Source organism: Phocoena phocoena, chromosome 7 (assembly GCF_963924675.1).
Source record: "Phocoena phocoena chromosome 7, mPhoPho1.1, whole genome shotgun sequence".
Classification (NCBI taxonomy): domain Eukaryota; kingdom Metazoa; phylum Chordata; class Mammalia; order Artiodactyla; family Phocoenidae; genus Phocoena; species Phocoena phocoena.
Genome location: NC_089225.1, coordinates 81157654 through 81183668, shown reverse-complemented (window position 1 = coordinate 81183668; position 26015 = coordinate 81157654). Strand labels below are relative to the sequence as shown.

General features: G+C 36.4%; 1 protein-coding gene and 1 pseudogene across 1 annotated transcript in view; both read left to right on the top strand.

Annotated features, from left to right (window-relative positions):
* LOC136125416 (cation channel sperm-associated targeting subunit tau-like) overlaps positions 1-22137 on the top strand; it is a 44884-nt gene extending 22747 nt beyond the window's left edge. The window contains 5 exon segments of the mRNA XM_065880168.1: positions 14527-14601; positions 15678-18968; positions 18970-19141; positions 19144-19244; positions 21865-22137. Coding sequence (XP_065736240.1) covers positions 14527-14601; positions 15678-18968; positions 18970-19141; positions 19144-19244; positions 21865-22137 — 3912 coding nt within the window.
* On the top strand, positions 4148-4727 carry LOC136126094 (WASH complex subunit 3 pseudogene; annotated as a pseudogene).
* Positions 22138-26015: the final 3878 nt, after the last annotated feature.

Below are 26015 nucleotides of genomic sequence, written 5' to 3'. Positions count from 1 at the left end.
TAAAACTGTCACTGTTTCCAGGTGACATGATACTATACATAGAAAATCCTAAAGATGCTACCAGAAAACTACTAGAGCTCATCAATGAATATGGTAAAGTTGCTGGATACAAAATTAATATACAGAAATCTGTTGCATTTCTATACACTAACAATGAAAGATCAGAAAAAGATATTAAGGAAACAATCCCATTTACCATCACATCAAAACGAATAACATGCCTAGGAATAAACCTCCCTAAGGAGGTAAAAGATCTGTCTCTGAAAACTATAAGACACTGATGAAAGAAATTGAAGACAGAAAGATATACCATGTTCTTGGATTGGAAGAATCAATATTGTTAAAATGACCATACTACTTAAGGGAATCTGAAGATTCAACGCAATCCCCATCAAACTACCAATGGCATTTTTCACACAGGTAGAACAAAAAGTTTTTAAATTTGTATGGAAACATAAAAGATCCCAAATAGCTGAAACAATCTTGAGAAAGATGACTGGAACTGGAGGAATCATGCTCCCTGACTTCAGACTCTACTACAAAGCTACAGCAATCAAAACAGTATGGTAATGGCACAAAAACAGACATAGATGAATGGAACAGGATAGAAAGCCCAGAAATAAACCCACACACTTATGGTCAATTACTCTACGACAAAGAAAGCAAGGATATACAATAAAGAAAATACAGTCTCCTCAATAAGTGGTGCTGGGAAAACTGGACAGCTACATGTAAAGAATGAAATTAGAACATTCTCTAACACCAAACACAAAAATAAACTCAAAATGGATTAAAGACTTAAATGTAAGACCAGATACTATAAAACACCTAGGGGAAAATGTAGGTGGAACACTCTGTGACATAAACTGCAGCAATATGTTTTTGGATCCTTCTCTCAGAGTAATGGAAATAAACAAATGGGACCTAATTAAACTTATAAGCATTTGCCCAGCAAAGGAAACCATAAACAAGACAAAAAGACAATCTATGGACAGGGAGAAAATATTTGCAAATGCCATGACCAAAAAGGGATTAATCTCCAAAATATACAAACAGCTCATTCAGCTCAATAACAAAAAAACAAACAACCCAATCAAAAAATGAGCAGAAGACCTGAATAGACATTTATCCAAAGAAGACATACTGATGGCCAAGAGGCACATGAAAAGATGCTCAGCATCACTAATTATTAGAGAAATGCAAATCAAAACTACAATGAGGTATCACTTTTCACCAGTCAGAATGACCATCATTAAAAAGTCTGTGAATAATAAATGCTGGAGAGGGTGTGGAGAAAAATGAACCCTGCTACATTGTTGGTGGGAATGTAAATCGATACAGCTACTATGGAGAATAGTATGGAGGTTACTTAAAAAACTAAAAATAGAGCTACCATACGATCTAGCAATTCCACTCCTGGGCATATATCGAGAGAAAACTCTAATTTGAAAAGATACATGCACCGCAGTGTTCATAGTAGCACTATTTACAATAGCCAAGACATGGAAGCAACCTATATGTCTATCAACAGATGAATGGATAAAGAAGATGTGGTAGGTAGATAGAGATATAAAATGGAATATTACTCAGCCATTGAAAAGGATGAAATAATGCCATTTGCAGCCACATGGTTGGACCTAGAGATTATCATACTAACTGAAGTAAGTCAGAGAGAGAAAGACAAATATCATATGATATCACTTATATGTGGAATCTAAAAACTGATACAAAGGATCTTATTTACAAAACAGAAATAAACTCACAGACATAGAAAACAAACTTATGGTTACCAAAGGGGATAGTGTTGGGTGGGAGTGAGATAAGTTTGGAATTTGGGATTAACATATACATACTACTATATATAAAATAGGTAAACAGCAAAATCTACTGTATCGCACAGGGAACTATACTCAATATCTTGTAATAACCTACAATGGAAAAGAATCTGAAAAATTCTATATATATATATATATATATATATATATATATGTATGTATGTATGTATAACTGAATCACTTTTTGTACACTTAAAACTAACACAACATTGTAAATTAACTATACTTCAATTAAAAAAAAAAGACAGGGCCTTCCCTGGTGGTCCAGTGGTTGAGAATCCTCCTTCCAATGCAGAAGACACGAGTTCGACCCCTGTCGGGGAACTAAGATCCCACATGCTATGGGACAGCTAAGCCTGCACACCACAACTAGAGAGCTCGCATGCTGCAATTACAGAGCCCATGCGCTCTGGAGCCCATGTGCCATAACTAGAGAGAAGCCCGCACACCACAGCTAGAGAAAAGCACACACCACAACTAGCGAGAAGGCCACACACCACAACGAAAGATCCCGCATGCCACAGCTAAGACCCAACACAGCCAAAAAAAAAAAAAAAAAAGTTGGCAGTGTGAATCAAAAACATAATCCAACAACATGTTGTCCACAAGAAATTAACTTCAAATATCAGTGCAATGACATATGTAAACTAAAAGCAAAAGAATGGGAAAAGATGTGACTTCAAAATTTAATCATTAGGGCTCCCCTGATGGCGCAGTGGTTGAGAGTCCTCCTGCCGATTCAGGGGACACGGGTTCGTGCCCCTGTCCGGGAAGATCCCACATGCCGTGGAGCGGCTGGGCCCATGAGCCATGGCCGCTGAGCCTGCGCGTCCGGAGCCTGTGCTCCGCAACGAGAGAGGCCACAACAGTGAGAGGCCGGCGTACCGCAAAAAAAAAAAAAAAAAAAAAAAAAAATATATATATATATATATATATATATATATATATAAATTATTAAATGCAACAAGGGCTATATTAATATCAAATAAAGTAAATAGACTTACTTGCAAAGAAAATTACTAGAGATAAAGAGGAATGTTATATAATAATACAAGTGTCACTCCACCAGGAAGACATGACAATACTAAAGTAACAAAGCATGACATTACATGATAGAGCTGAAAGAGGTAATAAAATCCACCCTTATATTTGGGGATGTCAACACCTCACTCTCAGTAAATATAGAACTACTAGACAGAAAATCAGCAAGAATATAGAACACCTTAACAACACAATAAACCAACAGGATCTAACTGACCCTCTATCCAACAATAGCAGAGTACACAGTGTTTTCAAGTGCCCATGGAACATTCACTAAGATAGGCCACATCCTGGACCATAAAACCAAGTTCAACACATTTAAAATAATTAAAATTATATGAAGTGGTGCTGTCTGACCATAATGGAATATAGGGAGTTCAAGGGATTTGGGGGCTGATCAAGGAAAACCATTTGACCAGGAGGTGGCAGTAGCACACACAGCTTTATTTGAGTGACACTTCGACAGGTTTGCATGTGGGGGAAGTTTCTCACAGCATGAGACCATCTAGAGGCTACCGCACAGAGGCCAATACTCAGAGGGAGAGAAGGACAAGGACATTCCTAGAGGAGAGGGATATCAGAGAGAGGGTTACATCTCTAGGTGATTTCACTCAGCAGCCTGGAAGGGAGTCTCTGGGTCAGGAACCCCAAAAGGCAGCAGAGTCTTGGGGTCTTTATAACCCCAGGGTTTATTTTACCTATGGCTAGTATATGCTGGGCACAGTTTCTTGAGTATATAAAGCAGGCAAGCTCTAAATAGTTAAAAAATCTGCTTATTTGGTTGTGTTTAAAATAATTGGATGTGTACAAATTTTAGTCTGGTGCTGGCAGACTTTTGAGCTAATGGGTCTCAGCCTGCTGTGAATAAGTAAACAACCTGGGGTGGGTGGGGTGGCAATACACAGAGGCCATCTTTGTCTTGCATACAGAACACAGAATCAAATGAGAAATCAATAACAGAAAGACAACAGGAAAATCTCCAAACACTTGGAAATTTTAAAACACACTTCTAAATAATCCCTGGGTCAAAGAGGAGATCTCAAATGGAATAAAAAATACATAGAATAAAAATGAACATATAACATATCAAAATTGATAAGACAGTTAAAACAGCAGCACTGAGAGAAATGTATAGCACTAAATGCATACATTGGAAGAGGAAAACTTTCAAATTAATAAGCTAAGCTCCCACACCTCAAGAGCTTAGAAAAAGAAGGAGCAAAATAAATCCAAAAAGATGAATGAAGGAAATAATAAAGAACAGAGAGGAGATGGATGAGGATGGGCTTCCTCTCATGGGGTCAGGCATAGACCTGACTAAGGTGCCAGCTGTTCAACAGAACAGAACGGTGGCATTTCTAAACCAATTTGTGCTACACAGTGTACAGTTTCTCAACCGATTTTCTACAGTTTGTGAGGAGAAACTGGCAGACCTTTCTCTTTGTATCCAGCAAATTGAAACAACTCTCAATATTTTAGATGCAAACTTGTCATCTATCCCAGGGCTAGATGATGTCACGTTTGAAGTATCTCCTGTAAGTGTCACTAGGATCACAAATGAAACACATTCTGAAACCACTTCAGAGCAATCACAGCAGAACAGTTTACAAGACTCTGGACCACAGGGAAGTGAAGTAACACCAGAAAATATCTTAACTGTAGCCAAGGATCTAAGATATGCCAGATATCTCAAAATGGGTGGGTATTCCAGTGATGGCAGTAAGAAACAAAATGATATCGGAAGGACTAGACCCAGATCTTCTAGAGAGGCCAGATGCTCCAGTGCCTGATGGTGAAGGTGAAAAAACTATAGGAGAAAGTTCAGACAGCAAATCTTCTTTTAGTGACTAAGCTTACTTTTGATAACAATTACAGATACATGTGTTGGTGCACATTTACATTCTATAAGAAAGAGAGCCTGAACTTTAACTCAGTCATAAAAACACCACATGGCTACATATCCACCACTAAGCTTACTTTTGATAACAATTACAGATACATGTGTTGGTGCACATTTACATTCTATAAGAAAGAGAGCCTGAACTTTAACTCAGTCATAAAAACACCACATGGCTACATATCCACCACCAAGCTTCCTCTATGTTAAAAAATAAATAAATAAAGCATTTATAATAAAAAAACCAGAAATCAGTGAAACTGAAAATTTTAAAAAAATAGAGAAAAATCAATGAAACAAAGAAAGCTGTTCTTCAAAATAATCCATAAAATTGATAAACCTCTAACAAGACTGACAAAGGTAAAAAGAGAGAAGATGCAAATCACCAAAATCAGGAATGAAACCTGATATGCCACTACATACATATATGCAACCATTAAAAAGATAACAAGGAAATACTACAAAAAATTTTATGCTCATAACTTAGAAGAAATGAACCAAGTCCAGAAAACCACATACTAAATCAAGATGAATTAAACTGAATAGTCCTGTAGCCATTAAAGAAATTGAATTGGTAATTTAAAAGTTCCTGGAAAAGAAATGTCCAGGCCCAGATGGTTTCACAGGAGAATTTTACTAACATTAAAAAAAAAACCAAAACACTAATTTTACACAACCTATTCTGAGAGAGAAGAGGAAGGAACACTTTCCAACTCATTTTATGAAGCTGGTATTACTCTGATACCAAAACAAGATAAAGACATTACCAAAAAAAGAAAACTACAGACTAATATCTCTCATGAACTTAGATGCATAAATCTTCAACCAAATATTAGCACACCAATACTGTAATGTATAAAAAGAACTATATACAATGACAAATGGTAAGTATTTCAGGTGTGCAAAGCTGGTTCAGCATTTGAAAATCAGTCCATGTAACCTATGATATCAACAGAATAAAGGAGAAAAATCATATGATCATATCAATTGATACAAAAATGTTCTTCACAAAATTCAACACCCAATCATGATATAAAACTCTCGACAAGGTAGTATTAGAGGGTAAATTCCTCAACTAGATAAAGAGCATCTACAAGACCTCCATATTACATTTTACTTAATGGTGAAAGACTGAAGGTTTTCCTTCCAGGATCAGGAACAAGGCAAGTATGTCTGCTCTTATTATTCTTTTTCAATATAATACTGCAAGTTTTAGCCATTGTAATAGAGCAGGAAAGGGGAATAAAAGTCACACAGATCGGAAAAGAAGAAATCAAACTGTCTCTATTTTCAGATGAAAAAGTTATCTATGTAAAATAGCAAGGAGTCTACAAAAAAACCTACAAGAACTAGTAAGTGAGTTGAGCGGTTTAAAGGATAAAAATTCCAAATGCAAAAATCAACAGCATTTTAACACTCGGCCATAAAAAAGAATGAAATAATGCCATTTGCAGCAACATGGATGGACCTAGGGATTATCATACTAAGTGAAGTAATGCAGGCTGAGAAGGACAAATATCATATGATATCGCTTATATGTGGAATCTAAAAAAAATGATACAAATGAACTTATTTACAAAACAGAAATAGATCCACAGACGTAGAAAACAAATTTACAGTTACCAAAGGGGAAGGTGGAGGGAGGGATAAATTAGGCATTTGGGATTAACATATACACAGTACTATACATAAAATACATAAGCAACAAGGTTCTACCATATAGCACAGGGAACTATACTCAATATTTTATAATAACCTATAAGGGAAAAGAATCTAAAAAAGAATATACACACACACACACACACACACACAAATGAATCACTTTGCTATACACCTGAAACTAACACAACATTGTAAATCAACTATACTTCAATTTTTAAAAATCAGCAGCATTTCTACATACTAACATGAACATGTGGAAACAAAAATTTTAAACACAATAACATTTATAGTAACTCCAAAGAAAACTAAATACTTTTAAATCTAACAAAGCATGTACAGGATCTAGATGATAAAAATCACAAAATGTTGACGGAGGAAGTCAAGGACCTAAATAAATACACATACCATATCATGAATTGGAAAACAACATAGTAAAGATGTCAGTTCTCCCCAGACTGACCTATAGATTTAATGTAATTTCTATCTAAATACCAGCTCTTTGTAAATATAGACCAGATCATTCTAAAATGTGTATAGAAAGGCACAGCTCCTAGAATAGCTAAAATCATCTTTAAAAAGAAGAAAATGGGAGGAATCACTTTACCTAATTAAGGTCTACTAGCTACAGTAATCAAGCTACAGTAATCAAGAGTCAAGATAGTGTGGTATTAGAGGAGAGAGAGACACAAAGATCAATGGAACAGAATAGACATCCCTGAAATAGACCCACAAAAGTATGCCCAACTGATTTTTGACAATGATGCAAAAGCAATTTAATGGAGGAATGATAGCCTTTTCAAGAAGTAGTGCTGGAGCTATTGCACATCCATGGGCAAACAAAACCAAACCTTGACCTAAGTCTCTTACCTAAAATAAAAAACAGTAATAAACTTAAGTGCTGGTGAAATGTAGAGAAATTGCTGATGGGAATTTTTAATTTTATAACCACTCCTGAAAACAGTTTGGTAGTTTCTCAAAAAACTAAATATGCAACTGCCATGTAACCCAACAATTATACTCTTGGGCATTTATCCCAGAAAGATTAAGTCTTATGATCACACACACAAAAACACCGTGAACACAAATATTTATAGCAGCCTTATTCATAGTAGCCAAAAAGTGGAAACAACACAAATGTTCTTTAATTGGTGAACAGCTAAATAAACTGTACTACCTCCATGCCATGGAATAATACTCAACGATACAAAGGACCTTTGATACATACAATAACCTGGATGAATTTCCAGAGAATTATGCTGAGTGAAAAAAAGCCAATCCCCAAATATTATTTGCTATATGACTTCATTTATATGAAATTCTTGAAATTACAAAATTATAAATGTAGAACAAGTTAGTGGTTGCCAGGCATTAAGTAGGAGGTGGATACAGGAAAGAAATGGGTGTGACTCTAAAAGGACATTAGGGATCTTTGTGGAAATGTCTGCATCTTAACTGTACAATGTCAATATCCTGGTTGTGATATTGATATTACATCGTTTTGCAAGATGTTACTGTTGAGGGAAACTGGATAAAAGGTACATGGTCAAGAGTTTAATTTTTTTTAAATAAAGAAAAAGAAAACTTACCTTAAATATTTTTCTTAAGGGTGGTAGACCTGTATATGACAGATAAAACTAAATTAAGTTGAACAAGATAAATTCAGTGGGTAACCCATAAAACATAGGTTACATAAAATCAACAGACTTAGAAAGATGAAAGAATCTATCACCTAGGGCAACAGGCTTATAAATTGAAGACATATCAGAGTTCTAGAACAAATTCCTAAAAGTCTAAGCTAATTGCTTCATAAACAAGTCACAAAATCTTCAGAATCTATGGTAAAATAAACTTTGAAGTTAAGAGTTTTTTATGAACCAAGGTAGTGTGTTAAAGAAATGCAGTATTTTGAGACAAACTTCTGGAGTGCTAATCTGAATTGGAAAGGACTAACGTCTCTTTCAACTCATAGCTGATTCAGTTGACAGTCTTTCAATAGTTCCTTCACATTTTTAGAGCCCCTTCATAAATTAAGATTTTCAAGATATAGCTTAATAAGTTTCTATTTAAACCCTGACAATGACAGGATGCTAAATCATTTCCCCAAAGGTCAGGGTGGAAGAAAGGTAGGGGGGATGGGGAATTTAATTTTATCTACCAATGAAAAGCAGTGTTTGTTGATGGTAAGAGAATTAGGAATAGGAAACTAGAATATAGGAAAAAGAGCTTGGATTTTACCGTAAGAAATATCTAGGTTCAAATCCAGATTCTTCCACTACCATGGTCACATAACTTTGGGCAACTTACATCTGACTTTCAGTTTTCTCATCACAAAATGAGTATACTATCATCTGTTTCAAAGAATTTTAAAGGGTTTGGAACATAATAGTCACTTGCTAAATGGTAAGTATTATCTTTATTCACCTATACAAGTATATAATAGGATAAATATGAGAAGTAGAATTGTTGGATCAAAGTATATGAGCATATTTACTTTTGATAGATACTACCAGATTATCTTTTAAACCAGATTTACTTATTTGCATTTGCACCCAAAATGTAGGAAAATATCCATTATCTCACAGCCTGGTCATTTTTGTTTTTGTTAATTTGATGCACAAAAGTGATATTCTATTGATTTGCATTTTCCTGAGAATTAATGAGTGAACAGTTTTCATGTGTTTATTATCCATTTGTATTTCTGTTATTTGACTGTTTATAATCTCTACTCATATTTACAAATTGGGTTGTGTGTTTATTTATGTGTGAAAATGCTTTATGTATTTTGAATAAAAATGCTTTGTTGGGGCTTCCCTGGTGGCGCAGTGGTTGAGAGTCCGCCTGCCGATGCAGGGGACACGGCTTCGTGTCCGGGTCTGGGAGGATCCCACATGCCGCGGAGCGGCTGGGCCCGTGAGCCATGGCCGGTGAGCCTGCGCGTCCAGAGCCAGTGCTCCGCAACGGGAGAGGCCGCGGCAGTGAGAGGCCCGCGTACCGCAAAAAAAAAAAAAAGCTTTGTTATCTATGCTGTTTGTTATCTGCATTTTTTTTTTTTTTTACTTCTTCAGCGTCCTTATAGAAATTTGAACTGTTTATGTGGTCAAATCGGGGCGCTTTTTCTTTGAGGCTGTTAGTTTATATCTTGTTTAGATTATCCTTCCCCTCTCCAAGATTATGTCAGCATTCTCCTAGCTGATTTTCTATGTATACTTTTTTTAAATATATGTATACTTTTTCTATGTATACTTTTTTTAAATATAAAAAAGGACTATGTGTACTTTTTTATATTTAAATATTCAATCCATCTATACTTAATTTTTTTGGTATGAGGTAAAGATCTATTGATAATTTTGCTGAAGTGGATAGATGATTACCTCGACGCTATTTATTAATTGTTCACATAGTTAACATGTTTTTGTCTGTCAGTATCCCTTCTTGAGGATAATATCCTCAATCCTTGGTGTAGTTGGCAAACTTGACCCTCTGCCTCTGTGGCAACAAGGATGACCATGTAGTTTGACATAAAAATATTCAGAGGGACTTTCCTGGTTGTCCAGTGGTTAAGACTCCACACTTCCGCTGCAGGGGGCACGGGTTCAATCCCTGGTTGGGGAACTAAGATCCCGCATGGTGCAGGGCGAAGCCAAAAAAATAATAAAAATTTACTTTAATTTAAAAAGATAAAAATATTAAGACAAGTCTATATAATGTTGATTTCATAAGGAATATGTTAAAAATAAAATTAAATAATAGAATGAGTATGAAAGAAAAGCGTGAAAAGTCAATACTTTTTTTAATAATAGAATTTAGTGTATGAAATCAACATTGTATGGAATTTCCACTTAAAGGACAAATTAAGCACAGTTTTGGCATTAATATCTCACCTCTTTTAAAGAAGACATACAGATGGCCAGCAGACACATGAAAAGATGCTCAGCATCACTAATTATTAGAGAAATGCAAATCAAAACTGCAGTAAGGTACCACCCTACACCGGTCAGAATGGCCATCATTAAAAAGTCTACAAATGGGCTTCCCTGGTGGCGCAGTGGTTGACAGTCCGCCTGCCGATGCAGGGGACACGGGTTCGTGCCCCTGTCCGGGAAGATCCCACATGCCGCGGAGCGGCTGGGCCTGTGAGCCATAGCCGCTGAGCCTGCGTGTCCGGAGCCTGTGCTCCGCAACGGGAGAGGCCACAACAGTGAGAGGCCTGCGTACCGCAAAAAAAAAAAAAAAAAAAAAAAAAAAAGTACCTGTCAGCTCAGTCTGCCTCTGTTTTAAGATATTCTCTCAGAACCTTCTCCCGACAAGTTCCAATTATATGTAGTTGGCCAGAACCTTGTCACATGGCCACTCCTGTCTTTTAAAGGAGGCTGGAAGATGCAGGTTTTTGAGTAAGGGTTTTTGCCCCTAAAAAAATTGAGGTTCTTGAGATAATATGTATTTTGGGAAAGTAACTCTCATTCTCTGTCACAGGGAGCAAGAGACTAGTTAAGAGACTATTGTTGGGAAGATGATGGTCGCTTGTGCTACAGTCGTAGTAGGTGGTGGTCGGATATGATTGGATACTTGATATATTTTGAAGCCAGTAGCCACAGAACTTAATGCTGGGTTATATATGAAAAGAAGAAGGTGGAGAGATAGGGTGACACAAGTTTCTGGTCTAATAATTCAGTAGATAGCATCATTACCTGAGATGAGGAAAAACAGAGAAAAGCCAAGGTTTTGTGGTTTCTTTGAGGGGGAGGGGAGCAGGGTGGTAATCTAGAATCTATTATGTATACATTAAATTTGACAAGCCTATTATATAGCTAAGTGGAAATCAATAATACCCTTTTAGATATTTCTGAGGATACTATTTAGAATCTTTTCCAAGGGTCATCCTCCCCCTACATTCCTCAGAAATAGCTCTATTTATTCTGGGGTTAGTTCTGTTTATTCTTATTGATCGTTCACTTACATGTACTGATTTTCCTCATATCTGATGAGCTTTGTTGGCTCACTTTATATTTGTGAATGAAGGAATATGTTGGTTGTATAGGTATTCTCTGTGTGACAGGCCAGCTTCCCTGGAGGGTATATGGGGATGGAAGAGGGCAGGCAGGATGGCTGGAGACCCTACAGCATTTCCAAAGAACCAGTGTATTTCTCTCCTGAATAGAACTTTCTTTCCTTCCTTTTTATCCCCCTTCGGTTATCTGATGTGAAAATGTGAGTGGCTGTAAGCTCTGCTCTGCTGCTCTTCTAAGGCTCAAAACTCATACAGGGTCCCCACCTAGGCAGATTGCACACTTTCTCAGAGAGCAGTTTTGGTCTTGCTTGTTTTGTTGTTGTTTGTTTTGGTGTTTGGTGAGTGATTGGGGAAAGACAATGCTGCCAGCAATGTATGTTCTGTTTGCACTGAGAAAGAGAACAGTGATAAAGAAGGGTCCAAGTGATCCAGCTGTTCCAAATGCAGCTTTTTAATTAATACTATGACAATTGCACCATCCTCTGATTCTCTTTGTATATGTTGACCTTGAATTTATTGCTTCTCAGGCCTACCTGATTTCTGTTATTTAAAGCTCTGGTTTTCTTTCTTTCTTTTTATTAATTAATTTATTTTTGGCTGCGTTGGGTCTTTGTTGCTGCGCTCTGGCTTTCTCTAGTTGTGGCGAGTGGGGGCTACGCTTCGTTGCAGTGCCGGGCTTCTCATTGTGGTGGCTTCTCTTGTTGCAGAGCATGGACTCTAGACGCGCAGGCTTCAGTAGTTGTGGCACGCGGGCTTAGTTGCTCTGCAGCATGTGGGATCTTCCCGGAGCAGGACTCGAACCCGTGTCCCCTGCATTGGCAGGCGGATTCTTAACCACTGTACCACCAGGGAAGTCCCAAAGCTCTGGTTTTTTTGATGGGGGTTTTCCATTAAGTCAATCCATCTGCTTTCCTATTTTCCAAACTTTCTCAACTTTCTGGATCTTGGTGTGTTACCTTACTGATTTCTAGTATTCCAATGGGATTTGTTAACCAAAATTTCAGAAATGGAGACCTGATTGAAATAAAAGGTGTTTATTTAAGGTCTGTTAGGACTGCAGCCTGGGAGACACATATTCAAGCACTTGAATTGTGTTCCACTGGACTACAAAATGGGGGAGACTTATAAAGGCAAAAACTGCAAGTTTACATTTAGTTACATGAGTTGTTTATCAAGAATTATGATTGGAGCAGCCAAGAAGTAAGGGTGCTTGTTAAGTAAGGATGGGTTGGGGTCTGAAATGGCTGCATAATTACAAGGGGAGACCTTAAGACCATAAGTTTGCAGCTGGCAGGTATTGTTCTGAATACTGCTGGTGGTGTCCTTGGGTCTGGTACAGTTCAGAGAAAGTTCAGGTTTTCGGTGGTGCAGAGACCACTGAATGAGACCAGATCTTATCTGAGACAAGATCCTCAATGGCCACCTGACTCTGTTTTTGTATGCCTGAACCATGATTACTCCATTATAATTTCAATTTGTCATCAGATTTTTCTTTTGAAAATATTATTTTCTGTTAATTTACTGGAACTTTGGGAGGTAGGAGAAAGTAAACGCACATGTTCAGTCTACCATCTTGAAGCTCCTGTATTGGCTTCTTTTTTTTGTCCTTTTCTAGCATCCTGATCATTTCCCTCTCATATAACTATCCTGGATTTTTTAACTAACAAAAGTATTGTATGTTCATCTAATCAATAACACAGCGTTAAACAGAGTAAAAGTTAATTGCGTCCTCTTTCCTCTCCTCCAGAGTTACTCCCTTGAGAAAACAATGTTAACATTCTGTATCTTTTCATATATTTTTCCATGCTTATATTGGGGGGGGTTATTTATTTGTTCTGTGTGTTTTACAAAAATTAGATCATATTTTTTCCTCTACTTTTTCTTCCACTTCCTTGTCATACATATTTCTTTTAATTTTAATTTTCTACTAAATTCATTAAGGCAATAAACTTTCAAATGTTAGAATTTAAACTGTTTTTGAGGGAGATTTTGGAAAATTCAGGCAAAGAAAAACAAAATGAGCAAAGGAACAGGTGTGGAAAAGTACGAGATATATTTTTAGAATTCAGAGTTAGACACATTTTCCTGGAGAGAAACTATAGTGGGGAATACTGAGATACTTGCAGAAATTATTTAGAGTCAGTGTGTGAGGGCAACGAATAACACAACGTAGGAAGCTGCTGAAGATTTAAGAATAAAGTCATGTTATTAACTGCTTAATATTAATGAACACTTAAACCAAAAGTATTTCTTATGAAAGCATCATTCATTGAATTATTTTAACTAACTTGATATAAAATGAACCCCCTACAAACTAAAGGAGAAAATGTGTAGGAAAGCAGTTTATAGTACTAAGTGTTCTGCAAAGAGATGGTATCAAGTTTTCTCTAAACATTAGAGAAATGGTGTTTTCAAAGCACCATTGTCTTTCACTGAAGTCTTGATTGTGTGGTAGTAGGAGCATCAGATGAAAATTTAGGATGCCTAGGATTTAGGCTACTAATCATCTGGTAATTTAGGGCAATAATTTCAACTGCAGATTTTTGTGTAAAACAAAGAGTAGGACTTTATTATTTCTAAAGTGTCATCCATCTCTAAAATGTCAGTGGTTCTGTGATTCTATAATTGTTCCTGTACACTTTGATTTAGTACGAAGTGTTTCCTTAGGCAGTAAGTACCCATTTAACAATTACAGCTTGAGAGTCATTGAAAATGCTATCTCAGTGTAATATCAGATGCTATTTATTATCTAAAGCATTTCACAACCTTCTAGAATTAGATTACATTTGTTCTAACAGTTCTGTTTTCTTTTCCAATTTTGTTTCTGCTTAAAGTTGCTGAGCATTATTTTGATTTTACACATTCAATAGGGTGAATATTATTGTGTCAGGGAAGCTAAGATTATATATATTTCTGATATAAATTTCTTTTGATTATACGCAAATTATGGTAGTTATGAGAAAAATACTTATTTAGTTTTTAACATGTTTAATATCTTTAATAACTATTGAAGGAATAAAATTATTTTGGTAAATATCCTTTCATTACAAGCAGTCTAAAATTAAAACTTCTCTTTTTATAAGGTGGCTTTTTCACCAAAAGAATACATTTCACCATCTTTCAAACCAGAATATATAGAATTCAAGCCAAAATATCAGGTACTGTTTTCTTATCCCAATATCAGTTATACTTAAATACTAGGTTTCTGTAATACTTTATGTAATTCAGTGGTTCCAAAGCCAGACTACTCAGTAGAAACACTCACCCATCTTTACAAAAATACATATTCCCAGGTCCCACCTCTGACCTAATGAATCTCAGTTTGGAAATGGAGCCTGGGAATCTGTATTTCTCACAAAACAAAACAAAACAACAGGGATTCTTATGCTGTCACCTGGGTATCAATTAGCATTTGAAAACCATATGAACTAAAACAAATACTAGGCTGATTATTTCACATTTTGCTTTTTTTAATTGGATAATAGAGAAGTTGTATGAACAAAGAGTTTGAATAAGAGACTTCATTTTCTAGGCTATTTCAATAATAGAATAGCCTGATCCCAGAGCTTACAAAAGTGCCTATGGCTATTACACTGACATTTCACTGTAACTGAGAATTTTTTGTACTGTTCTCTACCATTTCTGAGGCATATATAATATTTATCAAAAAGCAAGTTTCTACTGTAACATGCTAAGGACTAGGTGGAACTCATCATCATTGTTAAAACTCTCAGATTTAAAGGCAGATGATCTGTGTTCCCAAGTCACTCTTTAGAGAATATTTATGATACTTTTAATGGAATATCTACTACTTGCTTTGCATTTAAAACAAAATTACCCACATTGCTACTAAAATATCTATATGGATAGGACTTAGATCTTGATGTTAGCCTCTGTCTAAGCAAATGGAGCTAACACTGGAAATCAAGTTCTTAAACAAACAAACTATTGATGAGTGCCTTTTAAGTGTTTAAAAATATTCCAGGTAGCAAAAAGCTCTTAAACACAACATAGTATCAGAATTAGGAATTTGAAAAATTTGCATTAAAATTCTCATTATTATTCCAATTTCAAATATTTTAAAATAATTAAAGTTGGTTTTCTCTTTGTAGAAGTCAGGAAGATGAATAAATTGGCAGATTGCTCAAAGAGAATTAACTAAAAATTTTATTATAAATTTAAAACAAATGCGTCCAAATTTCTTACCTTTTTTTTTTTAATATTACAGTTCCAGAAATTCAACATCAAGAACGGTTTTGATCCTTTTCTGAGGAATATAAACAACAAAATGTCAGTCAGAAAAAGGAAAGACCAAGATATGTTCAAATGCAGAAATATTTTAAGTGCCGAGGTTATAGAGCATGAAGACCAAGATCCTCCTTACCCAACACATTCAAAAACTGCAAGCCCTGCTAATAAATCCTGGCCCCATAATCTTGATATCATCACAATAAAGGGTTTAGACACTAAGAATAAGTTAGCCAGTGATCCTGGTATCACCGCACTAAAGACTTCAGACCTTAAGAATAAGTTAGTCCATGATCCGGGTATCATCACAATAAAGACTTTAGACACTAAGAATAATTTAGCCCATCATCCTAGTATCACCACAATAAAGACTTTAGACACTAAGAATAAGTTACAGGAAAGGCTACCAAATGTATCTTTACCAAACTTTGAGGGAGAATCATCAATGACTGGAAAAGTAAATGTAAATAAATGTTGCCTCTCAAAATCATTAAGTCTTACTTCCCACATAGAAAATTTAAAACAATCAATGGTGCTCAAGTTAATTTTAAGTAAAAATCTGCAAGACCTTTCAAATAGATTATTTTCTACACCTGAAGTTTCTATGGACACCGAAGCAAGAAAGAAAAGTCATAGTTCTCCACTTCTGGCTCTTCATGATGAACAACCAAGTAGTTTGGAAGGCGAAGTATTTGAAAAAATTCAAGATTTAAATAGCTGGCTTTCAGAAGGAGACATTTTAAATTCAAAGTCTCTTTTAAATGAAATAATTAAAGATATTCCCACAGATTCACTTTCAGAAGGTGGACCAGGAAATTCTCCAGAAGTAGAAAAGGAACCTGTCTCTGAAAAACACTTAGAGGCTGGTGAGATAGATTTTCCAATTAAAAAAAAGAGTAGTTTCAAAAAGAAACATTTAAAAAGTGAAGTATCTAGCTCCAAACCAGATTTGAATAGCCTTGTATATGATTATGTTATAAAGCAAATATTTACTGCACCGATCTTCTCAGAGCTGGGGAGAGGAGTGAAAGAATCGAGTGAGACACAGATAAACTCGCAGAGTCAATTACCCACAGCTTGGGAGAGTTCGCCTTCCAATGTTCTAATTCACTATGAAGAAAACAATAATGAAATAGAATTTCCGCCGGCCAAATCTGTTATAAGCCAGATAATACAAGCATTTCCTGTAGATACTCTTTTAGAATCGGGGATAATCAAAGTGATAGAATTAGATAAAGAATATCAGAAGGGTTTTTTGCTGTATACAGAGACAGCTTTTGCTGAAGAAAAGCCAAAGTATTCCACAGAGTATTATTCAGATATCAGAAGCAAAACAGAACCTCTTTCAGAGCAAAATACACCCATCATTCACAAAGAAACCACTTCTTTTAATGGAGTTGAATTCATAGACAAAGGCCAAAATAGATCCCCACAAGATTCAAAATATCAGTCGACACCAGATAAAAAAACAGATTTGCCAAGTAATGGTCAGAGGCTTGATAGAGAAGAAAATGATCGAAGTTCTACTTTAGAAAATTTAAGTAACGCACTAATGGGTAAACTTAATAACTCTGATGTAATAATGTTAAAATCCTTTTTGAAAAACATATTTAATGTTTTTTTCAAATATAGTCAGTCTAAAAGCAGACAACCAGAAAAAGAATTAGAAAGACTAATTGAACATCCTTTTCCAAGTCAGACAGAAGACCTTGAAGAAATCGAAGAGAATTTTGATAAAGTAGACAAATTAGGGAGAAAACCTATTTTGAATCCAAAGCTGCATGTATTTCTAGAAGAACTCTCAGAGTCAGAAATAAAAAAATTTAAATCTGAATTAAGTAAACATATCCAGCATCACCTTGTAGAAAGGCTTTCAGAATCAGGATATATCACCAAAGAGGACTTACCAGAAATCTATCAAAATCTGTATTTCATGAATGAGAAAGTAGAACCAAAAGGGCAAAATATTTTTCTGGAGAAATATTCAGAAACTGTAAAAGAAATCATGTCTTTTATAAATAATTTTAATCATCATTTCATAGATAAACATTTGGAAATAAAGCTAAGATCTTTTTTAAATGAAATGCTCCAAAACTATTTCCTAAAAAACCTTTCAGACAACAGTTTATTTAAAGACGCAGAATCTGAGCCTATACACTCAAATGTATCTTCTCTAAGAGCTAAAAGTGCCTCAATATCTTTTCATGAGTTAGGACAAGATATTTCAAGAGGGAGTTTTCGTAGTAGGCTTGAAATAAACATGAAATATCCCTTAAGTAAATCTCTACAAAACTATCTTATAGCTTTATCAGAAAATGAACTCTTAGATCTAAAAGCTGATTTAAGCAAACACCTCCAGAGCCTTTTTATAGAAAAACTGTCAAAATCAGGACTAATCACAGAAAGGCAATTAGAGGGGATAAGCCGGCATATAAATTTGGTTAATTCTACTTTCACACCATTAAGATGTATAAAGCCAGATTTGTCTTTAAGAGATGAAAATCAGTTTGTGGAGGACCATTCAGAAAAGCAAACTAAATATTCAAAAATTGCTCAGAAAACCACTTTACAAAAGGTTCCTGAAGATAGACTTGTAGAAACAGAGTTGACCAAAAAGGAAGAAAAGGAACATTTTTCCTTAGAGAATATTAAAGAAAGTCCATCAATAATTCAGGAACAGAAAAGATACTATCCTAAGGAAGCGAAAATACTCAGTTTAATTAAAGTACAAACTTGTTCCAACAAAAATACCCAGGCAATTCCAGTAAATAAGTCATCAGAAAGACTTACAGATACAATGCCTAAGAAACAAAGGAAAGAACACGGTTTCATGCAGTTTCCTCAAGCAGAGAACTGTGATTTTAAAACAGAGATACAAGACCCACATAGTTGGAGTGGTAAATCAAAAATAACTCAATCAAATGCTTGCTTTGAAAAGACACTGAAAATGAAGTCCCTTGACAAAAAGGAGCACAATAACACCTATAAATTGATAGTACAGGAAAAACCTGAAGCAGTACTGTCACCATATCCAAGAATTCCTAATTGCAAGATGCCAAATGAAGATGAGGAATATGTAAACAAACTCACTTTTCCTTCCAGGCAAGGTAATACTCTAACTCGCCTCAATGCAGAGGCTGGAGAGAAATCAAAATTAGAAGACTAGTATCGTCAGAGATGGAAAGGAAATAATAATAATTATAGAAAACAACATTTAGTAACATTTGCACATTACAAAGAAGAAATACAAACTCTTTATATAAAACCAAACAAACTCTTTATATAAAACCAAACAAAAGGTCCCTGAATCACAATTGCTTAAATATAAAGTTTTGATAGCTGAGAAAAACTCAAAACCATCCCTCTTCCCAGAAGTACTAAAGAGAGAAAATCTAAAGCCCAAGGTTCAAAAAGAAAGAGACCATGTCAGCAAACAAAAAAAGTCATTTAACAAGATAGTATATTACCAACCACACTGCCCACCACAGGAATTCTTCTAAGAAAATCTGTTCCAAGGGCATTGCTTCATTGGACTGCAAGAAGAACTATACACGTAATAATGTTTTTCTAAGTCTTTTATTTCTGTATTTGGCAAAGTTCTGTAGATAATCTAGAGTATATGTGTCTGCATGCAAGTATGTATGTAACCTTAACTGCCCCAAAATAAACAGACCTCCAAATTTTAAAAATTCTTCTGACATTCAAATATCACCTCACCTCTTTCAAAGGCAATCAGAAAATCAAGGGAATGTTAACACACTTAGTGCCTTTATGTAAAATAAAGGGGACCCCCCCTCTAGATCACGAATTAGAAAAAAAGCATTCTTTCCTCCAGGCCGACTCTACCGGCTGACACAGCCTGGACAGGGTACACAGCTCTGTCTACGGAAGACTGGCTATTTCAGCCCTGACTGACCCCTCAGCCAGGGGCTGTTGTACAGGCACAACCTGTAAAACCATTGGCAGTGGCTGTATACTACAGAAAGGCTGGGATTGTCTTTTCATGCAGATATAAATATATAGTCTTTTTGCAGATTGCTGAATTATCTTTGTTTCAGTAAAACAAACTAAGTTCATATTATGTGCCAGTTATTCTGCTAAGCCTTAGAGGTATGCAAAATTTACAATCTCTTGAATTATGAATTGTAAAATTTTAATTTAGCTTCTACTCTTTTCTTTTCTCTCTCATCACCACCCCTCTGCCATCTGCTGAGAAACATGGAAATTCATATCTATTTTTAATATTAACATAAAACAATTAGGAAGGTAAATCTGCTACTAGACGTTATATAAACCATTCAAAAGCAAAGTTAAAATCTCTAGGAATGGAAGGGGCTTATTTTAATTTTCTGAAACACTGCTCTTCTCTATTAGCATATATAGATAGGCATGACCCACAGTTGGGAAAACGCACAATTCTAAAATGAAATTATATTGATAATTTGATGTGCATAACTATCTTTGAATGAGAAAATAGATCTAATTTCAGAATAGTTGCTTTGAATTTGTTTTCCACAGCAAAGCAAATGATTACCTCTAGTAAATAGTAAAGCAAACATGTAGCAGGGTAAATATTATCAACATACTCTCAACTTTGTATTTCTCTTTTCTAAATTCAATAATTTAATAATGAGTGTGTGTGTGTGTGTGTGTGTGTGTGTGTGTACAAACGAGGAAAAGGAAGTAAAAGATGGGTTCATAGTTTTTGAAAAGCAAAGACTTTCTGAAGTTCCCTCAGATAAGTGGAATCTTTATTATCACTTTTCCAAACAAAATAAGAGATTGTGTTTATGTTATATGGTATGGGATCATATAGGATCTCAGAACCTTTATCCTAAGAATGGATAAGGGAGATAGTTATATTTACTTCCCTCTATCAAACCAACAGTACCTAAACTTTTCTCTCTAGTAAAATTGACACCAGAGAATTTGAGAGGTAAGAGGGCATTTTTCAGATCATCAGAAACACTCGCTCATTTGATTCTCTAAAATCCAGGAAATCTCCCAAAGCAATCAAAGTAGAAGACAGGGAAATTGAGTTGTAGGCGCTTCCAGAAAAATAACCAGTGGTGTGGGTCTCCATGCCCTTCTGCTGTCACTCTAGTAATGTTATATCAACTGTCAAGTAAAAATTATATGTTACCAATGTAGCAGAAATTCCCTTAATAATTGCTTAATAATTCCCTTACCTAATTGCTTCCATGTATACAAGATGGAAAAGGAAGAATGTTTACTTGCAAACCCAGGCAAAAATATGGACTCTTCATACCTCCTTCTTGGTAAATCTTCTCTCTCTTGCTGCTGTAATTCTTCTTAGTCCTGCCTAAATTCCTCCTACCTGCCAATTCTATTAATCTACTCCCACCTTCTCACCAAATCAAAGCAGGCCCATTCCCTTGGTGTGGCCATCTCTGCAAAGCATTAAGGGACAAACTGCAGAGGAAACTAGTTTACACTAATTTGAGAAATGACTAATAACTCCATACCCTCTTATGGGTACTTGTAGATTATTATATTTTTTAAATAAAATATAGTCATATTGTACAAATTTTAAAAAAGAGAAAAGGAAAACTAAGCCCATAATCCCACCACCCTAAAACAACCATCATTTAAAAAAATTATTTTGGTGTATTTCCTTCCAGTTATTTTCCTAAATATTTTACTTGCTTAGTCTCAGAATGTACACAAAAATTTTTAATATTTTAGTATAAACATAACCATATCCTTAGATGCTGACCTCTGTATGTGTATATAAATATTAAAGAAGGTATTTATTAACTTTTAAAGAATGAATGTTTGGATGCTTTAAAAAGCATAATATAAGAGCTTATAATTTATGTTTGGGGTTGGGGAAGAGATATTTTAGAAGAGGGCTGTCTTTGCCTAGGAGTCTGACCCCTGAGGACAGGTCCCCTAAGATTTCTGGTTTTCAGCTCATATCTTGCATACCTTTTGAAATAACAGATCCTTTGAAACAATGAGATTTTTTAAAGTATGGTTTTTAAAGTATCTGATGGCAGGCATTGAATGTAGGGTCTGAATTTGGGGACTGCCTATAAAACATTTGACTGCTCTCATTCTTTGTTGATATTACAAACTTTAGTCCTTGTAAGTCTAAAATGTACTTTTAAGAAACCTAATTCACCAACCTGATCTTTTATTTTAATATTTAGGATTGTTCGGATAGAGTTGAGGATTTACATGTAACTTCATTTAAGTATCGTGAAAAAGCAAAATCAAGAGCAAGCCTTTTAGGAAAGAGCCCAAATGATAGCCATAATCAGTTAAAATGCTCTGCAAGACCGTATACTGCTCCAGAGGTTAACAAACAAGGAAGCTACACTGGAAAATTTACAAGTCCTCGAATGGTTTCAGCAGGCTTAGTTCATATAAATGATTCAATCCCAGATTATGAAATCCATAAAATGCAGCCAAAAAAAAATTAAGAGTATATTGAAAAACGTTTGCTCATTTGTGATATTATCCAGATGTTAAACAGTTCAGAATGATGTGTGAGGCCAATAGTCAGAATGTCATTTCTCCAATTAACAAAATGGTTTGGAGATCTGTCCTTTTGTGTGATAGAAGTCAGTAACCAAATTTCATCTTGTTAGAACCATTTTGTTTTAATTAAAATGAAAAAAACACTGTTGATGTAAATGTGTTTTGTTTATAAATCTTAGAGAACAACCTCAGAGATACATAGTCATTAGTGAAGTTTTATTTCCCAACTTTTCCCCTTTTTCACTATTCTCTGATTTTCCAAATCTTTGCTATGCCCTAAATTATCCCTGACCACCCAGTGTCAGGGTATCTGTTTGCAGTTATGTATGTTCAGCCTTTTGTTATGAATATACTCTAACTCTTCAGCTCTAGATTCAACAGTATGCAATTCCCTGGGCCTATAGAACATCTATTAATTTCAATATCATCTGATATTACAACTTTTTATACTATAAAGATAATAAAAAACAAGTTTCATACTACTAATTCCTGAGGCTTCTAATACACTGAAGTGACTTTCTAGCTTACTCAAAAAACTATGAGACAGCCTCTTTAATAACATGAAACTCAGGAAGAAACTGTATAAAACAAACTGCATTAAAAATTAGCTAAATCAGCTAATTTTGGTTCTATTCTTATCAAATACAATATTTGAATCTTGCTGAACTTTGGTTCACTCTTGGGGAGTAAGAATTTCAATTTATAGAATTTTTGTCCATTTCCATTTTTCTACCATAAATCATAACGTTTATGGAGTTTAAATAGAATTGGCTGATAGAAAACATAATTTCTGATCGTTCATTTAATGCCATAATCAAGGTAGTAATTTTGGGGGGGAGACCAAGAATTTCTAGTAATTCTCAAAGTTGCCAGTACATATATCAATCAGAGTGTGACTGAGAAAGCACAATTACCTCTGGATCTTTCAAGTAGAAGGAACACAGGGAATTGGTTTCATGGGTGATGGAACCAAGGCTAAGAAACTAAAAGGGATGATGTGGCAATCCAGAGATTGGCAAGAGCAGAAAGTGAAAGCACCCCTCAGGACATCAGGAAGAAGTGGTGTGACCAGTGTCCTAAAGCCAGAACACAAAGAAGATACAGCCACTGACAGAGACACCACAAGAAACAGGGGAGTGGGGCAGGGGGTGAGAAATAACTATGTTTGTTCTCTCTCATCCTGCTCTCTAATCTGCTATTGCCTCACTGGAAACCAGAGAGTGAGGGGGCATGGGAAATGTAGTTCCCAGTGAAACAGAGCAGAGGAAAAGTGGAGAAATGGATTTGAGAGCTAACAGGCAACTAACCAACAGTACTTATGGGGAAAACCATTGATCTAGCTTGCAGTAAAGGAAGGAAATATTTACTAGATGGAAATCTCAAGTCACTTTGCCTCATTAAACTCTTAACAGCAATATTGTGACATGGTCAAAAATTGCCTACCATGGAAATAAAATTAATATGCCAAACATTTTGCTAAACTACATTCTCGTGAATAAGACAGTATTCTCAAGGAGTCCATAGTCTACAGGGACATAAACACAGAAGTAGTTATAGTAGAGTTGTGTAAGTGTTGTTGGGGAAAGTACTATAGAAACTCATGGGAGGTCATTTTGGCCAAGGTGGCTGTGCTACTTTGGATCCTTCAGAAAGCAGATACCAAGATGAGATTAGCCATGTACAGTAGGCAGAATAATAACCCCTCCCCCACCAACACACAAACATCCCAATCCCAGGAACCTGTGACTATGTTACCTTACATGGCAAAAGAGATTTTGCAGCTATGATTAAATTAATGATCTGGAGCTGGAGAGACTATCCTGGATTGTCTGGGTGGGCCCAACATAATCAAAAGGATTTTATAAGACAGAAGCAGAAGGGTCAATTCAGAGGTGTGGTCACTGAAACAGAAGCTGAAGTAATGCTGACCCGTGAAGCAAAAGAAGGCAGGTAGCTTCTAGAAGCTGGAAGAGGCAGAAATTTCTCCTCTAGAGCCTGCAGAAGGAATGTAGCCCTGCCAAATCATTTTACAATCCTAACCTCCAGAACTGTAAGATAATAAACTTGTGGTGTTTGAAGTCATTACCACTTTGTGGTAATTTGTTACAACAGTGATAAAAAAAAAATTGATGTAGCATGCCAGGAGCCTATGGTGCAACACTTAAGGCATTCACTCTCAGGGTGAGGCTGTCAATATCTACTGAGAAGGTTAATTTTTTGTGTCAATTTGACTGGGCCATAGTGTGCCCAGTTACATGATCAAACGGTATTCTGGGTCTTTCTGTGAAAGCATTTTTGGATGAAATTAACATCTAAGTCTGTAGACTGAAAAAACAGATTGCCCTCCTTGATGTGGTGGGCCTCATCAGTTGAAGGCCTGAACAGAAGAAAAAGGCTGATCCTCCCCTGAGAGAGAATCCCTCCTGCCTGAATGCCTTCACACTGGGATATCAGCTTTATCCTGCTTTTGGAGTCGAACTGAAACATCAGCTCATCCTAAGTCTTCAGCCTGCCAGCCTTCAATTTGGAACTACACCACTGCTTCTCCTGGGTCTCCAGCTTGCCTACTCACCTTGCAGATCTGGGATTTGTCAGCCTCTATAATCATGTGAGCCAATTCCTTATTTAAAAAATCCACTGGGGGGATGGAGATCAAGATGGCAGAATAGAAGGATATGGAGCTCACCTCCTCCACAAATATATAAAAATAATATACGTGGAACAATTCTCACGGAATACTTACTGAACGTTGGCAGAAGATCTCATACAACCAAAGCTGCACGAAAGATCACCATGTGAACTGGGTAGGATAAAAGGGGGGGGGAAGTAATTGGAATGGGACCTGCACCCCTCGGAGGGAGCTGTGAAAAAGTTCCCTCACCCTGGGAACCCCTTTCACCAGCTAGGAGGTCAGAGGGGACAGATAGGGAGCTTCAGAGGCTCAGAAGGGAGTGTGGCAGCCAGTTTGCAGCAGGCAGGAGAGAGAGAGACCAGGACAGACAGTCCTTGCCACCTCACTGCACTTCCCAGCCCAAGACACGCACCTGCTGAGGCTGAAATCTGGGCAGATTACCGCCACTCCTACAACGGGTCCGGGTACGCAACTTCAGTGGATTTATACCAGTGGCTTTGTGAGTGCAGCGCCTGAGGGACATCCAAGCTGATTACCAGCATTCCCCAGCTGAGGCAGGTCTGGTGCCAGGAGCAGCAGGTTTTGTGGGTGCACACAAGCAGAAGTAGGGCTGAAATCTGAGCTGATTACCAGCATTCTCACAGCAGAGGCAGGGCCGAGGGCAATGCCAACAACAGTGTATTTTGTGAGCACATGCACTAGGTAACAGGTGATGGCACAGAGTGCCCGTCCCAGTGGACAGCCCCTGGAGAGGAATATGGAGCAGCTCCTTTCCCAGAGGGAGCGCTCCAATCCCACCTACGTCACAGTGTACCTTAGAACTGGATCTGGGGGCTTCTATTCCAACAACTGGCAAGCAGACCCTGCTCTCGATAGGGCTGTGACAACCACAGAGCAGAGGAGGCCCTGCCCAACAACCAGTGCAAGCTCTGGTCATCACAACACCAATCATACCCCATATCAAGGGGATGATGGCCAGCTAACTCTGAGGAAAGACATGGCAGGCATCCATGCCAAAAAACAGCCCTCACACCAAAAATAATGGACTCACGGAGGCTATACAGCGATGCTCCCACATAAAAACAGCCCTTTGAGACCACAGTAGATAATTGTTTCCCCTAAATTCAGAGTCAAAGAAATATAAGTGAAAAAGCAGAGGAAACACTCCCAATTAAAAGAAGAAAAATC